This window comes from Musa acuminata, chromosome BXJ2-11 (assembly GCF_036884655.1).
Source record: "Musa acuminata AAA Group cultivar baxijiao chromosome BXJ2-11, Cavendish_Baxijiao_AAA, whole genome shotgun sequence".
Lineage (NCBI taxonomy): Eukaryota > Viridiplantae > Streptophyta > Magnoliopsida > Zingiberales > Musaceae > Musa > Musa acuminata.
The window spans coordinates 14,284,636-14,302,341 of NC_088348.1; the positions used below are offsets into that span (position 1 = coordinate 14,284,636).

At 37.5% G+C, this 17,706-nt stretch overlaps 1 protein-coding gene across 1 annotated transcript; it reads right to left on the minus strand.

Annotated features, from left to right (window-relative positions):
* Positions 1–14,850: 14,850 nt before the first annotated feature.
* Positions 14,851–16,680, minus strand: LOC135626740 (sugar transport protein MST4-like). The gene is made up of 3 exons (XM_065132318.1): positions 16,289–16,680; positions 15,498–16,124; positions 14,851–15,393 (listed from the first exon to the last, which is right to left on the minus strand). Exons 1-3 carry the CDS (start codon positions 16,592–16,594, stop codon positions 14,956–14,958), a joined length of 1,371 nt encoding a protein of 456 aa, XP_064988390.1. The 5' UTR covers positions 16,595–16,680; the 3' UTR covers positions 14,851–14,955.
* Between the last annotated feature and the right edge of the window lie 1,026 nt (positions 16,681–17,706).

Genomic DNA, 17,706 nt, shown 5'->3' on the forward strand with positions numbered 1-17,706 from the left:
ATCCATCTCAGAATTCATGGCTTCTTGCCACTTCCCGAAGTCTATACTCATAATAGCCTCCTCGTAGGTCTAAGGATCAATATCCTCAACATCCTCTCCTCTAATAAGTCTCACATATCTCTCTGGAGGATGGGATACTTTATCAGACCTACATAAAGTTGAAACTTGTGTATTAGGAACCTGAACAAACTCGGGCTGTAGAGTGGTGCTTGAGCTTGGTTCTCTAACCTTGCTCAACTCTATCATTCTCCCACTATCTCTGCCAAGAATGTGTTCCTTCTCAAGGAACACTGCTCTCTTAACTATAAAGACCTTTTGGTCCTCGAGATGATAGAAATAATACCCACAAGTTTCCTTGGGGTATCCCACAAATTTACATCACTCTGTCCTTGATTCTAACTTATCGGGGTTGTTTCTTTTAACGTGGGCAGGGCAGCCCCAAATCTTAACAATCTTAAGATCAGGCTTTTTCCCTTTCCATATCTCATATGGTGCAGATACTACCAACTTAGTTGGAACTCTATTCAGAAGGTAAGCTGCGATTTCTAGGGCATATCCCCAGAATGAGATGGGTAGGTCAGCGAAACTCATCATGGACCGTACCATGTCTAATAGCGTACGATTTCTCCTTTCAGAGACACCATTGAGCTGAGGTGTATAAGGAAGTGTCCATTGGGATAATATCCCATGGACCTTGAGGAACTGAGTAAACTCTATACTTAAGTACTCACATCCTCGATCTGATCGAAGAGTTTTGATACACTTTCCAGTCTGGTTCTTCACCTCATTCTTATACTTTCTGAATTTCTCAAAGGCCTTGGACTTGTACTTCATTAAGTACATATATCCATACCTTGAGAAATCATCAGTAAAGGTAATGAAGTAAGAGGAACCACCAATGGCATGAGTTGACATGGGTCCACATACATCACTATGTATTCCAACAACTTAGTGGCTCTCTCTCCAGTTCCACTAAATGGAGAGTTGGTCAGTTTTCCACGAAGGCAAGGCTCGCAAGTTGCATATGACACATAGTCGAATGGATCTAGATATCCATCATTTAGCAACTTTTGAATCCTTCTTTCATGGATGTGACCTAGCCTACAATGCCACAGGTATGCACTGTTCATCTCATCTCGTTTCCTCTTGGACACATTTACATTCATGATATGTGGAGTAGTGTCTAACATAAATAAACCATTATACAATATTCCTTTCGTGATGATCTTATCATCTAATAATATCGAACAACCTTTGTTCTCAAAAACTAATTTATATCCACTAACTGTCAAACATGAAATGGAGATAATGTTTTTGATAATAGAAGGAACAAAATAACATGCATTTAATGAATAAAAGCTCCACGAGGCAAATGTAGGGCGACCTCGCCAACAATTACTATAGCAACTTTTGCTCCATTACCCATCTTGAGGTCCATCTCGCCTCTCTCTAGTCTCCTGGGCCTTGCTAGAACCTGCAACGAATTGCATATATGATAAGCACTACCGGTATCCAATACCCATGTGTTATTATAAGAGTCTGACAAATGGAGACTAATCATGAATGTACCTGAAGCTTTATCAAGCTTTTGTTTCGCCCTTTCTACAAGGTACTCTTTGCAGTTCCTCTTCTAGTGCCCATCTTTACCATAGTGGAAGCACTGGCCTTTGTCCTTTGCTGGGTCTTTCTTAGCAACCTTTGCTTTACCTGGTCTACCCTTGCCCTTTCCCTTCTTAAGGGACCATTCTGCTTTCCTTTTCTTTCTGGTCTCACTAGTGTAGAGTGTTAGGATCAAAAGCACTAAGAGGGGGGGGTGAATTAGTGCAGCGAAAAACTTTCGACGATTAAAACTGCGTACGTATGTTAAAATCCGATTCCGACGTAAAAGTCCTTTCGTGCAGATAATAACTTTGAAAGCTTATGGAAACGTATTTGAAGTAAAGTAAGGAAGGCAGTTTGCAGTTAAGATAGAAATCAGAATGTAAGCGCAAACTGAAATATGATGTTCGTACAATAAAACCGATTTCCGTCTTAACGCCGATTCGGAAAATACTTAACTATGAAACACGTTCGTAAATTAGCAGAAGGCAGTAAGCTATTGAGGAGGTTTGTAGTAAATATAAAATGCTCAAAGTAAATGTAAACCGAGGTTTAGAGCGGTTCAGTCAATCTTGACCTACATCCACTTTTGGCTTCCTCCACCAATGAGGTCACCGACGTCCACTAGAGGCCTTCCTTCAATAGGCAAAGGCCAACCACCCTTTTACAGTTTCACTCCTTTTGACAGGCTTAGGAGACAACCCTTACAAACTTTTCTCTCCTCTCTTGAAAGATCAAAACTTGAAAAAGAGGGAGGAGAACTTCTAGCCTTTACAACACTTTTGAGCTCTAAAAATCACAGAGTAAGATTGGATTTTCGGTGCCCTTTCATACAGGAAAGGGTGGGGTATATATAGGCCCCAAACTAGTTTGAATTTGGAGCTCAAAAATGTCATTTCCTGGATTTCCGGGGTCCTGGCGGTACCACCTCCTGACTAGGGCGGTACAACCGCTTGGCAGCTCGGAGACTGAGCCTCTGGGCAGTGCCACCGCTTGATAAGGGCGGTTGTACCACCCAGTCTCTCTCGGAGACTGAGCCCTGGTGATGCCACCACTTGACTGGGGCGGTTGCACCGCCTAGCAGAGCTCGGAGACCGAGCTCAAGCTGTTCCACCGCCTATCATGGGCGGTTGCACCGCCCAGTCTCGCTCGGAGACTGAGCCCAGGCAGTGCCACCGCTTGCCTAGGGCGGTTGCATCACCCAACTTTCTTGGGAGACCCTCTCCTGGGCGATGCCACCGCCTAGTAGGAATTCTGGTCCGAATGGGTTGATCCATTTGGCCCAATTTGGGTCTATCAAGGGACCAATTGCCCCCAGATTAAGTTAATGGGATCACCTCCCATTCCTAACTTAATCTACATACTAACTACGATATTTCTTAAGATATTTATTATAACTTACTCCGGTGCGTCAATCGCTTCTTCCGGCGACACAATTCTGTTAGGACCACAATTGTGTTGTCTCTTACAAGACAACACAATTCTGTAGCAAACTTTCACTTATTTCTATCAAACCTATACATGCCTTTAACCAAGACATTCTGTTAGGACTCTAGCTAGGAGAGCCCTAATTGAGAGGGACATTCATGTAGGAGGTTTTTTTTAGAGAAGAATTAGGAGTTGTAAGGGAATAGGAGTCTTGAGTAGGAGTCCTATTAGGAGTTGGTTAGAAGTAAGAGTCTTAAGTAGGAGTCCTATTAGGTGTTAGGGTTTCGAAGCCCTATAAATAGCCATGTATTCCTTCTCTTTTCTTAAGCAATAGATGAATCTTTTCAGCAGCCTTTGAGCAGCAACTTGGAGGGAGGAACCCCTATAGTGTTCCAAGGAGGCCGATCCCCTAAATGTCACGCCCCCCCCCCCCCCCCCCCCCGAATTTAATTCTCATTTTGGAGGTGTGAACCTAATTCAAGATTAATAATATTTAATTCAACAAACAATCCAGGATCCAATCACACATTTGAGGTCACTAAGAAAAACATTCAAGTCATTCACCTCTACAATCCACAATTCACAAAACCTGTGCAGTTTATAATCATACATCATGTCACTAGATGATTCTTAAAATCCAAAAGCAACTTAACTAAACCATAACTATATCATAAATCCATAAGCGCGGCAATTAATGCAATCACAAAACCAACATATACTACATGTTTATATCAGTACACAGTTTAGACTTAACATTTCCAAAATCCTCACGTAAGAGGTACTTATCAAATATTTATAAGATACATCAATCTAGATTTGTCATTGATATTTCATTACACCTAAAAAGAACTTATACAACATCAACCTATCAAGTACAAAATATTTGCCCCAAAATCTTCTAGTCTTCCACTGCCTCAACCTAATTTACACATTTTAGTGAGCGATAAGCTATCCTGAAAAATTTATATAGCAACGGGGTGAGCATATAAAGCTCAGCAAATGACTAACATATCCATAGCAAAGAGGACAGTTTTCAAACAAATGAGGTATCAAAATACAAAGCAGAGATATAGGATGAAACAGTAGCATGTTTTGTTTGAATGCAGAATTTCTATATCATATCGTTCGAAGCACGTTTTATTCATACAATCGAGGAAAGGTAATTGGAGCATATCATTGGCATAAGGAGCATATCGATGACATATAGTAGTTTTCAAGGTATAACAAAGACTTATAACATTTCATAAATATATCAAAGAACAAAACATGAATAGAAGCTCAAATGTCACATGACGATGCAAACATATCAATCTTATCCAAAGCATGTACAGAAACACATAACCAAAGCTCTGGATATCATATCAAACATACAGAAGGTGTAGTGGGATCTCAGTCAGAATGTGATTCATCCATTTCTGAATGACCACCTGACAAAAGTCTCCCACGTCTGGGAGCTTCATCCACCCACGTCTATGTGAAGTCAAAGGGGGCCGACAGAGCATCGCAGGCTCTAAGCACATACCCACATAGCGGGCAACAAGCACATATCCCACATAGCGGGATCCCACATAACGGGCAACAAGCGCATATCCTTTACCATTTCTGGCAAGGGTCCAGACAATCCCACACACCAGAGTACAAGAGGGCAGTTTTAACAACAAGCAGCATATATCGGAAGTACACGCGGAACAACAAAGCGTACATGTGCCTTTACAAGTCAATCCGAAGTAAGCAATAATCTTTCACAAGTATATTCAGATTTGAAAGGAAGCAAAAGCAAGAGCATACAAGGATTTCAAGAAATCACATATAGCTCAATTGAAATAAGAAAGTTAGGTGAATACAATGGCCAACGAAATGAAACTGGAAGAGGCACATTTCAAAAGCAAATGCGGAACAATGGGATGCATGTGCCGAATTACGATACAAACATGAACTTTAGATGATAGCTGCAGATATATAAATAAATAAAGGACTAAAGTATACAGGAATTTAAAATAATAATGTAAAGCTTAACTGAAGTAAGAGTTTTTGCCAAAATCGATTTCCAAAGGAAAGTAACAAGGAAAGCCGAAATCGACCAAAGCTCGATTCTGGCAGAATTTGATAGGAACATTGTATGAACTATTTGGATAACCAATTATGCTCCAATTTATACAAAATAGGTGTCATTAGAAAGCTTTGTCAATCTAATTTTATGCAAATCAAGTTTTACAAGATTTGGAATTTACAACCGGGAGTTACAGATAATTTCGCAGCGAAAGGTCTGAAAATATTAGCTCTGTTTTACTGAATCCATAGGGTCGATGAAAGCAGATGTTTCAGTTAGCAATTGTACTCCAAAAATTTCAAATCAGGTATATACAGAAAGAATTTTGAGTCTAGCTTCAAATAAAACATACTTTGTATGAATCTGAGTTCACAACAGAAAGTTATAAGTAGTTAAGCAACAAGAGATCAGAAATTTCGGTCCCTGTTTTGCAAAATCTGTAGGGTTAATTTAAACAGAAGTCTTAGTAGGCAATTAAACTCCAAATCATTCGATCTTTATATCAAAATAAAGATTTTCTTGTCTACTTTCAAATGGAATAGGTTTTGTCTAAATCAGAGTTTATTACAAAATGTTATGACCGAATCATTGCATAGAGGTCAGATTACCGAAAAATTACAGATTCATAACTTTATATCAAAACGAAAGAAGGTCTGGTTCCCAGTTGAAATCTTTCAAATTTTACAGAATAAAAATGAAAACAGAGATTAAGGTTACTGTGGGATTGGGTTAGAACACTTGCCTTCAAATTATTTAAATCCCAAATGTGAGAAAATTGATGAAAAACCTCAAGCTCTTCTTCTTCTTCTTCTTCTTCTCTCAAACTCACGTTGGCTGCAACTCTTCAGGTTTGTTTTCTTTAACCTTTCATCTAATTATTTAGGTTTTGGCTAATACAAAAGTTGCAAGGTGTCATGCATGCATGAAAGGGGCTAGGTGTCATCTTTAGAGCAAAGATAAGTGGCACAACCTTATGTTAGTTAGTGACACATGTCCACCATATATATATATTTTTTTTTTTTTTTTCTAACTTAAATCTGAATCTTTCATAAATTATATCAAACTTCTAATATTTACTCTTAGGTCCCTAGCCATAAACCTTTAATATAATATCATTTAATATAAAATAATTATTAAATAATCCTTATTTTTACAAACAAACCTTTTACTAAATTTTTAAAAATGGGGGATGTTACACTCTCCCCTCCTTAAAAAAAATTTAGTCCTCTAAATTTATCATACCTCATTCGACGAAAAGATGAGGATAAGCTTTCATCATTTCTTCCTCAAGCTCCCAAGTTGTTTCCTCTCCAGAATGATATCTCCAAATCACTTTAACTAGAGGGATAACCCGATTCCTCAAGATCTTTTCTTTTTGATCAATAATCTGAGTGGGCTCTTCCACATAAGACAAGTCTTTATCAATCACCATCGGCTCATACTTAATGATATGAGAGGGATCAGGTATATAATTTCTTATCATTGAAACATGAAATATATCATGGATATAGCACAATGATGGTGGCAAGGCAATCTTGTAAGCGATAGAACCAACCCTCTCAAGAATCTCAAAAGGTCCAATAAATCTTGGGCTTAACTTTCCTTTCTTCCCAAATCTTACAATGCCTTTAGAAGGGGAGACCTTTAGGAATACAAAATCCCCGATTTGAAACTCAATATTTCGTCTTCTGTTATCAGCATAACTCTTTTGACGACTCTGAGCAGTCTTTAACCTTTTTCTTATAAGTTGAATTTTCTCAGTAGTCTCTTGTACTTTTTCTGGTGCTAATAACTTTCTGTCGCTAATTTCTTCCCAACATATAGGCGTCCTGCACTTTCGCCCATATAAAGCTTCATAAGGAGCCATTTTAATACTTGAATGATAACTATTATTGTAAGTGAACTCAATAAGAGAGATATCTTTATCCCATTCACCTTTCCAATCCATAACATAGGCTCGAAGCAAATCTTCAAGTGTTTGAATGGTTCTTTCTGATTGACCATCAGTTTGAGGGTGATAAGCAGTGCTAAACTTGACTTTAGTGCCAATAGATTCCTGTAACCTTCTCCAAAATCTAGATAGAAATCTGGAGTCTCTGTCAGAGATTATCTCCTTTGGAACACCATGAAGTCTTACTATTTCATTTATATATAAATCTGCAAGCCTATCAAGAGAATAAGTCATATTGATCGGTAGAAAATGTGCAGATTTCGTTAACCTATCAATGATAACCCAAATAGCATCATGCTTTCTAGAAGTTCGGGGTAGTCCTGAAATAAAGTCCATGGTAATACATTCCCATTTCCATTCAGGAATATCTAAAGGTTGTAACAAACCTCCAGGTCTTTGGTGTTCTACTTTGATTTGCTGACAAGTCAAACACTTTGAAACATATATTGCAATATCCTTCTTCATGCCTTCCCACCAATAATGACTTTGGAGATCTCTATACATCTTAGTGCTACCAGGATGCATGGTGTACTTTGAATTATGACCATCCCTCAGGATTTGATCTTTGATATCTGACTCATTTGGAACACATATTCTATCCTTAAATCTCAATAGGCCATCCTCTGAAACTCGAAAATTCACTTTCAATCCCTTTTTTACTTCATTCCTTAAGCAGATCAAGCGTCGATCTTGTAGTTGTCCTCCTTTAATTTGTTGAATGAGATCAGATTGCACTTGGATGGAGGCCATTAATATCATTGAGTCTTGCCCTTTTCTCATAACATTTGAATCATAATTCTCTTCTAATAACTTCAATTGCTTCACAACCAAAGTCGCCATAAAACTCGTAGATTTTCTACTAAGGGCATCTGCTACAACATTAGCTTTACCCGGGTGATAACGAATGGTACAATCATAATCCTTTAGAAGTTCTATCCATCTCCGTTGTCTCATGTTTAACTCTTTTTGAGTAAAAATATACTTTAAACTCTTATGATCAGTAAAGATTTCAAATGTTCGTCCATACAAGTAATGCCTCCAAATCTTCAGAGCAAAAACAATTGCTGCCAATTCCAAATCATGAGTTGGATAATTCAGTTCATAACTCTTTAGTTGTCTAGAAGCATAAGCAATCACTTTCCCTTCTTGCATCAAAACACATCCAAGGCCCTTTCTTGAGGCATCAGTGTACACCATAAATCCCTCATCACCACTTGGAATAGTGAGAATAGGGGCACTAGTCAATCTCCTTTTTAACTCTTGAAAACTTTGCTCACAATCATCACCCCATACAAATTTCACATTCTTTTGAGTGAGTTTGGTGAGAGGTTGAGCGATTCGAGAAAATCCCTCCACAAATCTCCTATAATAACCTGCCATGCCCAAGAAGCTTCTAACTTCTGTCATGTTTGTTGGTACTTCCCACTTAACAACAACTTCCACTTTCTTTGGATCAACAGATATACCCTTCCTTGAAATCACATGGCCTAAGAAAGCAATTTCATTCAACCAAAATTCACATTTGCTGAACTTTGCATACAACTTCTTTTCTCTTAGTATGGATAATATATTTCTCAAGTGTTCCTCATGCTCCTGATTACTCCTTGAATATACTAATATGTCATCAATGAATACGATCACACAATCGTCCAAGAATGGCTGAAATATCCTATTCATCAGTTCCATAAAAGCTGCAGGGGCATTAGTTAAACCAAAAGGCATCACTAAGAATTCATAGTGACCATATCGAGTTCTAAAAGCTGTTTTTGGAATATCCTCCTTCATGATCTTCAACTGATAGTAACCTGACCTTAAATCAATCTTGGAGAATACTTGTGCACCTTGCAATTGATCAAACAAATCATCAATTCTGGGTAGGGGATACTTGTTTTTGATGGTCACCTGATTCAATTGTCTATAATCAATACAAAGTCTTAACGTTCCATCCTTCTTCTTAACTAATAACACTGGAGCACCCCATGGTGAAACACTGGGTCGAATGAAACCCTTATCTAATAGTTCTTGTAGTTGCTTTTTCAATTCCTCTAGCTCGAGTGGTGCCATTCTATAAGGAGGCTTAGATATTGGGGTTGTCCCAAGGACCAAATCAATAGTAAATTCACCCTCTCTATCTGAAGATAAACCAGGCAAGTCATCTGGAAATACATCAGGGAACTCTTTGACCATTGTAATTTCATTTAGGTGAGTTTGTTGATTTGAATGCTCCTTTACACACACCATATAACAAAAACAACCCTTCTGCATAAAATGATAAGCTTGAAGTGCTGATATCAAGCAAGGAGGCAAATCATGCCTAATACCCTCAAAGTAAAATATAGGCTAATCTGGTATGCAGAAAGTAATTATTTTTGTATAGCAATCAACACTAGCATGATAGGAAGATAGCCAATCCATGCCAAGTATAATATCAAAACCCTGGATCTCTAGGAGAATCAAATCAGCAAGAAGTTCACATTCTCCGATAGAAATCAAACAAGATGGATAAACCAAGTTTGTTGTCAAAGAATCCCCAACAGCAGTAGTTACATATAACATATAATCCAAGGGTCTAGGTTCAATGCCCAAGTAACAAGCAAAGTGTTGTGGAACAAAAGATAAGTTGGAACCAGGATCAAACAAAACTTTTACATTTCTTTTAGAAACATGAAGAATACCTTCAATCACTGATTTAGAGGCTCTGGAATCTTGTTCAGTAATAGCATATACTCTGGCATGGGCTGTTGACTTAGGAGGCAGTGGCTCTTTCTTCTTGTTCAATGGGCAATCTCTTACTTGATGATCTAATTTCCCACAAGCAAAACAAGCTCCAGTCGTCCGAAAACATTGACTTGTTTCATGATTTAATCCACATTTAGCGCATGAATAAGTCCTCTGTGGTGGTTTTTCTTTCTCAAATCTGGACATCTTGACCCTCTTATAACTTGTTTCAGATTCATTCCCTCTCTTACTTTTGCTGATAAACTTCTTATCTTTCTTATCCCTGATTTCTTGAATTTCCTCCAAGTCTCTTTCAATTATCAAAGCCCTTTCGACCACATCAGCATAAGCTTGGAGTTTTAATGCTGATATTCGACTTCTTATAGCTGGCCTTAGACCCCTTTCAAATTTCTTTGCTTTTCTAATTTCATCATCAGTTATATGAGTGGCAAATCTGGAGAGCTCAGTGAATTTGGATTCATACTTTGCAACTGTCAAATTTCCCTGGATGAGATCCAAGAACTCCAATTCTTTCTGCTCTCTAATACAATCTGGAAAATATTTATCGTTGAACTTTTCTATGAATGCCTTCCATGTGATTGGCTCATGTTTGATTTCAGAAATCCTTTTAATCATTCTCCACCAGTGCTCGGCCTCTCCTTCCAACATAAAGGCTGCAAGAGAAACCTTTTGGTCTTCAGGGCAATTTAAGACATCAAATATTTTTTCTATCTGCATCATCCATCATTCTGCTATCATTGGATCAGGCTCACCACTAAAACTAGGAGGACTAAACTTCTTAAACTGTTCAATTCCCAACCCAGTATGGTTTGATGCTCCCGTTCTATTATTTCCTCCTTGTTGGACTTGTTGTTGCATCACTTGTGTCATAGTCTCCAGAGTTCTCATAATTCCACTTAATTGATCAGTAGTAGATGCAATAGGAGAACCAGATGTCCTCGTCATCCTCGCTTCCTAAAACAACAAAAGAATTTTTTTTTTTTTTATCAATATCTGAATAAAATTCACTAAACCACCAAATTCTTTTTGAGTATCTAGCATAACAAAATAATAAAAATAATAATAATCTTAGTGATCCTCAAATCATGCTCTGATACCACTCTGTCACGCCCCCCCCCGAATTTAATTCTCATTTAGGAGGTGTGAACCTAATTCAAGATTAATAATATTTAATTCAACAAACAATCCAAGATCCAATCACACATTTGAGGTCACTAAGAAAAACATTCAAGTCATTCACCTCTACAATCCACAATTCACAAAACCTGTGCAGTTTATAATCATACATCATGTCACTAGATGATTCTTAAAATCCAAAAGCAACTTAACTAAACCATAACTATATCATAAATCCATAAGCGCGGCAATTAATGCAATCACAAAACCAACATATACTACATGTTTATATTAGTACACAGTTTAGACTTAACATTTCCAAAATCCTGACGTAAGAGGTACTTATCAAATATTTATAAGATACATCAATCTAGATTTGTCATTGATATTTCATTATACCCAAAAAGAACTTATACAACATCAACCTATCAAGTACAAAATGTTTGCCCCAAAATCTTCTAGTCTTCCACTGCCTCAACCCAATTTACACATTTTAGTGAGCGATAAGCTATCCTAAAAAATTTATATAGCAACGGGGTGAGCATATAAAGCTCAGCAAATGACTAACATATCCATAGCAAAGAGGACAGTTTTCAAACAAATGAGGTATCAAAATACAAAGCAGAGATACAGGATGAAACAGTAGCATGTTTTGTTTGAATGCAGAATTTCAATATCATATCGTTCGAAGCACGTTTTATTCATACAATCGAGGAAAGGTAATTGGAGCATATCATTGGCATAAGGAGCATATCGATGACATATGGTAGTTTTCAAGGTATAACAAAGACTTATAACATTTCATAAATATATCAAAGAACAAAACATGAATAGAAGCTCAAATGTCACATGACGATGCAAACATATCAATCTTATCCAAAGCATGTACAGAAACACATAACCAAAGCTCTGGATATCATATCAAACATACAGAAGGTGTAGTGGGATCTCAGTCAGAATGTGATTCATCCATTTCTGAATGACCACCTGACAAAAGTCTCCCACGTCTGGGAGCTCCATCCACCCACGTCTAGGTGAAGTCAAAGGGGGCCGGCAGAGCATCGCAGGCTCTAAGCACATACCCACATAGCGGGCAACAAACGCATATCCCACATAGCGGGATCCCACATAGCGGGCAACAAGCGCATATCCTTTACCATTTCTGGCAAGGGTCCAGACAATCCCACACACCAGAGTACAAGAGGGCAGTTTTAACAATAAGCAGCATATATCGGAAGCACACGCGGAACAACAAAGCGTACATGTGCCTTTACGAGTCAATCCGAAGTAAGCAATAATCTTTCACAAGTATATTCAGATTTGAAAGGAAGCAAAAGCAAGAGCATACAAGGATTTCAAGAAATCACATATAGCTCAATTGAAATAAGAAAGTTAGGTGAATACAATGGCCAATGAAATGAAACTGGAAGAGGCACATTTCAAAAGCAAATGCGGAACAATGGGATGCATGTGCCGAATTACGATACAAACATGAACTTTAGATGATAGCTGTAGATATACAAATAAATAAAGGACTAAAGTATACAGGAATTTAAGATAATATTGTAAAGCTTAACTGAAGTAAGAGTTTTTGCCAAAATCGATTTCCAAAGGAAAGTAACAAGGAAAGCCGAAATCGACCAAAGCTCGATTCTGGCAGAATTTGATAGGAACATTGTATGAACTATTTGGATAACCAATTATGCTCCAATTTATACAAAATAGGTGTCATTAGAAAGCTTTGTCAATCTAATTTTATGCAAATCAAGTTTTACAAGATTTGGAATTTACAACCGGGAGTTACAGATAATTTCGCAGCGAAAGGTCTGAAAATATTAGCTCTGTTTTACTGAATCCATAGGGTCGATGAAAGCAGATGTTTCAGTTAGCAATTGTACTCCAAAAATTTCAAATCAGGTATATACAGAAAGAATTTTGAGTCTAGCTTCGAATAAAACATACTTTATATGAATCTGAGTTCACAACAGAAAGTTATAAGTAGTTAAGCAACAAGAGATCAGAAATTTCGGTCCCTGTTTTGCAGAATCTGTAGGGTTAATTTAAACAGAAGTCTTAGTAGGCAATTAAACTCCAAATCATTCGATCTTTATATCAAAATAAAGATTTTCTTGTCTACTTTCAAATGGAACAGGTTTTGTCTAAATTAGAGTTTATTACAAAATGTTATGACCGAATCATTGCATAGAGGTCAGATTACCGAAAAATTACAGATTCATAACTTTATATCAAAACGAAAGAAGGTCTGGTTCCCAGTTGAAATCTTTCAAATTTTACAGAATAAAAATGAAAACAGAGATTAAGGTTACTGTGGGATTGGGTTAGAACACTTGCCTTCAAATTATTTGAATCCCAAATGTGAGAAAATTGATGAAAAACCTCAAGCTCTTCTTCTTCTTCTTCTTCTTCTTCTTCTTCTCTCAAACACACGTTGGCTGCAACTCTTCAGGTTTGTTTTCTTTAACCTTTCATCTAATTATTTAGGTTTTGGCTAATACAAAAGTTGCAAGGTGTCATGCATGCATGAAAGGGGCTAGGTGTCATCTTTAGAGCAAAGATAAGTGGCACAACCTTATGTTAGTTAGTGACACATGTCCACTATATATATATATTTTTTTTTCTAACTTAAATCTGAATCTTTCATAAATTATATCAAACTTCTAATATTTACTCTTAGGTCCCTAGCCATAAACCTTTAATATAATATCATTTAATATAAAATAATTATTAAATAATCCTTATTTTTACAAACAAACCTTTTACTAAATTTTTAAAAATGGGGGATGTTACACTCTCCCCTCCTTAAAAAAAATTTAGTCCTCTAAATTTATCATACCTCATTCGACGAAAAGATGAGGATAAGCTTTCATCATTTCTTCCTCAAGCTCCCAAGTTGTTTCCTCTCCAGAATGATATCTCCAGATCACTTTAACTAGAGGGATAACCCGATTCCTCTAGATCTTTTCTTTTTGATCAATAATCTGAGTGGGCTCTTCCACATAAGACAAGTCTTTATCAATCACAATCGGCTCATACTTAATGATATGAGAGGGATCAGGTATATAATTTCTTATCATTGAAACATGAAATATATCATGATATCTCCAGATCACTTTTAGGAAATTTAAGAATTTTATTTTCTATTCTTCTGTTACGCATGTCTAATGACTTTGAATATATAACAAGTTCATCCTTTTGGATATAAATTTTGAGTATTCACATTAGGTTATAGTTTGTTATTCCATAATCTTTCCAAAATAAGTAACTTAAATTAAGTTCTTAACTTATTTAAAATAATGCTATAGCTTTGTGTTATATCAATCTTACTGATTCCTCAGTTATATTCAAACTACCATTTTTTTTCTCACATCTTCAATTATTTAAGAACTAATGCTATAGCTTTTCTTGTAAAAATTATGTACCAAACACGGCAATTTGGTAACTCAGAATCTCGAATTGGCTTGTAAGTTTCTCAAAATTGTGGAAAGATGTGATAAAATATTTATAATATTTTGATTTACATAATGTTGAAACAAATGCCCCTAGAATTTCTAGCAAATTGTGGGCGCCAATGAAATTCTATCTCAAAAATTGTTATGTTGTGTTATGATCAAATCTACTCAAAATAATATTTTAATTAATATTAATTTTATAATTATATTTTATTTAGTTACAAATATTAGCATAACACGAAGATAAAACAAAACAATAGTCTCATATTCTTAGGATATCAATATTCAAAAGGGAAGATTATATATTGATAAAAATATTAAATAATGAACTCGAAAATTATTTTTGGTTAGGTTGTTTTATGATCAAATCTATTCAAAATAATAGTTTTATTAATTTTAATTTTATAATTATATTTTATTTAGTTATATATATTAGCATAACACGAAGACAAAACAAAATGATAACCTCATATTCTTACAATATTACTATTCAAAAGTGAAGATTATATATCGATAAAAGTATTAAATAATGAACTCGACATAAAGATCATGTTGACAAGGTTAGCCCCGACATCCTCAAGGTAAACACAAATCATCGAGTCTTAGACGGAGTGTTTTTTGTCTTCTTCCTCATCCATGAATCTCTTCCAGAACCAATGTTGCTTCCAAACCTTTTCGGTCATTTCATCGATCGGCACGTTCTTGGTCTCGGGCAATAAGAAGATGACGAACAGACCCATCACCACAATCCATGCACCAAAGAAGAAGAAGATCCCGGCACGTAGATGACACATCATAGATAGGAAAGCTTGGGCAATGACAAAGGTGAAAAGCATGTTGGAGCTGACGGCAAAGGCATAGCCGGCGGTCCTCGTCGCCAGGGGGAAAGTTTCACTAGGAATCAACCAGCCAAGTGGACCCCAAGACCAAGCAAAGCTCGAAACGAATAGGCACACGAGCACCACCACCCAAACTGCCACTCCGTGTCCCAGCTCATTGGTTGCTTTCAAATTCACAAGCAAAATGCCTCCAATAGCCACCTGCATGCAAATCACCCCCCACTAGAGTTAGAATCTCATATTTCAAACGATTCCTCGTAATCTATAATTACATGTTTAATATGCCCATGGCTTGTGTCCCTAACCTGTGTGATCAACATCTGGCCACAAGCTTCAAGAAGCAGGAATCTCCTCCCGACTTTGTCCACTAAGACCACTGATACGACGGTAGACAGAACATTGACGATCCCCGTGATGACCGCAGAAAGAAGTGAAGCATCATTCTTAAATCCGATGGTCTGAAAGAGGACTGGTGCATAGAACATGATGGCGTTGATCCCAGTGAACTGCTGGAAGACTTGCATCACGATGGCAATAACCAATTGCGGTCGGCTACTTCTCTTCATGAGATTCTTGAAAGGTTGCTTCACCTGTCGTGCCATCTCGCAGGCGTGTAGAATTTCCTCGTACTCTGCATCGACATTGTCGGTCCCCCGGATCTTCTTCAACATGGCCAAGCCTTCCATAAGCATCTCACGCTCGATGAGGCTCGTCGGGGTCTCCGCAATCACCATGGAGCCCAAGCAAAGCATCATCGCCGGCACTCCAGCCAAGCCAAGCGCAAGTCTCCACCCCCAGGGGTGGATATTGGACACCAAGTAGTTTACAATGTTCGCCACAAAGATCCCGATGGTCACGTCAAGTTGGAAGAGGATGTTTAAGGCTCCACGGACGTGAACTGGTGCGATCTCCGACAAGAATAGAGGAACTGCCTACAGGATGAATAATAGTGGCAAACATATGACACGGAAAGTGAGTTTAACAAAAGATACATCTTCCAGGAGAAATTGGAAGTTAATAGGGAAATTGAGACGGAAACTGAAGAGAAGAGAAACTCTAGAATGAAAAATTGTATGAAAAAGAAAGTAGAGCAAACCTGATTGGCAAATCCAACACCAACTCCGAGGAGAATCCTTCCGATGATCAGCATGGCAATGTTCACAGCAGCTGCGTTCAGGATGACACCAACCAAGAAGAATATTGATGCTGCTTGCATAGTGAGCTTCCGGCCATGTTTCGTGCAAATCTTCGAAGCTACGAAGCTGGCTACCAAGGCAGCAAGGTACAATGATGAAGTGAAAAGCTGAAGGTTTTGGTTATCAAACTTGCAATAGTTGTCTTCCTTGGCTTTGTGCTTCCTCTCAAAGACCGCAGGGAAGAACTCCTCCAAGAAGTCATCCATAGATGTCACTCCCCCTGCAGATTGACCGTACAGATACGATTGATTAGCTACATGATCAGAAATAGATTGGAGCTGAATGAGGAAGGCTTTAGGCAAAAGCAACATATATGAGGCAGTTGATGACAAAGAGAAAGAACCATCACACAACCAAGTGGAAAATCCAAGCAAGATCTGCAAGCAACCATCTCTTATCTTGTATGATAGAGCATCTCTCTCACCGTATTATCAATACCATCAAATGGGCTAATGTCAACTAAAGAAAATAAACAATCATCTTCCTGTTGTACCTCAATAACAAGTTGTTCCTTTTGTTTTTTTCTTTTATAATAAGTAGGTCTAATTATCTGATTTAACCTATGACGACAACGTAAGACAAACCTGGCCATACTTTCGATGCTTGATAATAAAACTAATAAATCTAGGGAAGGATTTAGGCAAAAGCAACATATGAGACAGTTGATGACAAAGAGAAACAACCATCACACAACCAAGTGGAAAATCCATGCATGGAATCCCAAGCAAAGTTATTACAAGATCTGCAAGCAACCATCACCTATCTTGTATGATAGACCATCTATCTCTCTGCAATGCAATGGAGGTGGAGATTGGATTATTAATACCATCCAATGGGCTTATGTCAAGTAAAGAAAATAAACAAGCATCTTCCTGTTGTAGTTAAAACCTCAATAACAAGTTGTTCCCTTTCTTTTTGTAAAAAGTGCGTCTAATTATCTTATTTAACCTATGACAACAAACCAAGACAAATCTGGCCATACTTCCGATGCTAGATAATATAACAAATAAATCTACTACTGAATTAATACAAAATGGAATTTACCTGATATCCCAATGTCATAACCAAACATGAGGCCTCCCGTGGCTGCAATTATTCCACAGATTACAACATATATTGTGATCTTTCCCTCAAATTTCTTTGCACCACCAGGCCCCGCATTTGACATCACCATTGCCGGCATCTTGTCCTTCCTCTCTCGACTGCAATATTGCACCTGGTTTACACAAAAAACCAAGTGCAAGATTGTCCGAAGAGGTGAAGAAAAAAGGAAAACAGAAGATGGGGATGCCAACTTGAAAGGAGATAAGAAAAAGGG

Coding starts and splice junctions, on each gene's coding strand:
- LOC135626740 (XM_065132318.1), bottom strand. CDS start 16,594: ATGGATGACTTCTTGGAGGAGTTCTTCCCTGCGGTCTTTGAGAGGAAG. Junction 16,125..16,288: donor GTGTTGGATTTGCCAATCAG/GTTTGCTCTACT, acceptor TTCATCCTGTAG/GCAGTTCCTCTATTCTTGTC. Junction 15,394..15,497: donor GCCAGATGTTGATCACACAG/GTTAGGGACACA, acceptor ATTTGCATGCAG/GTGGCTATTGGAGGCATTTT.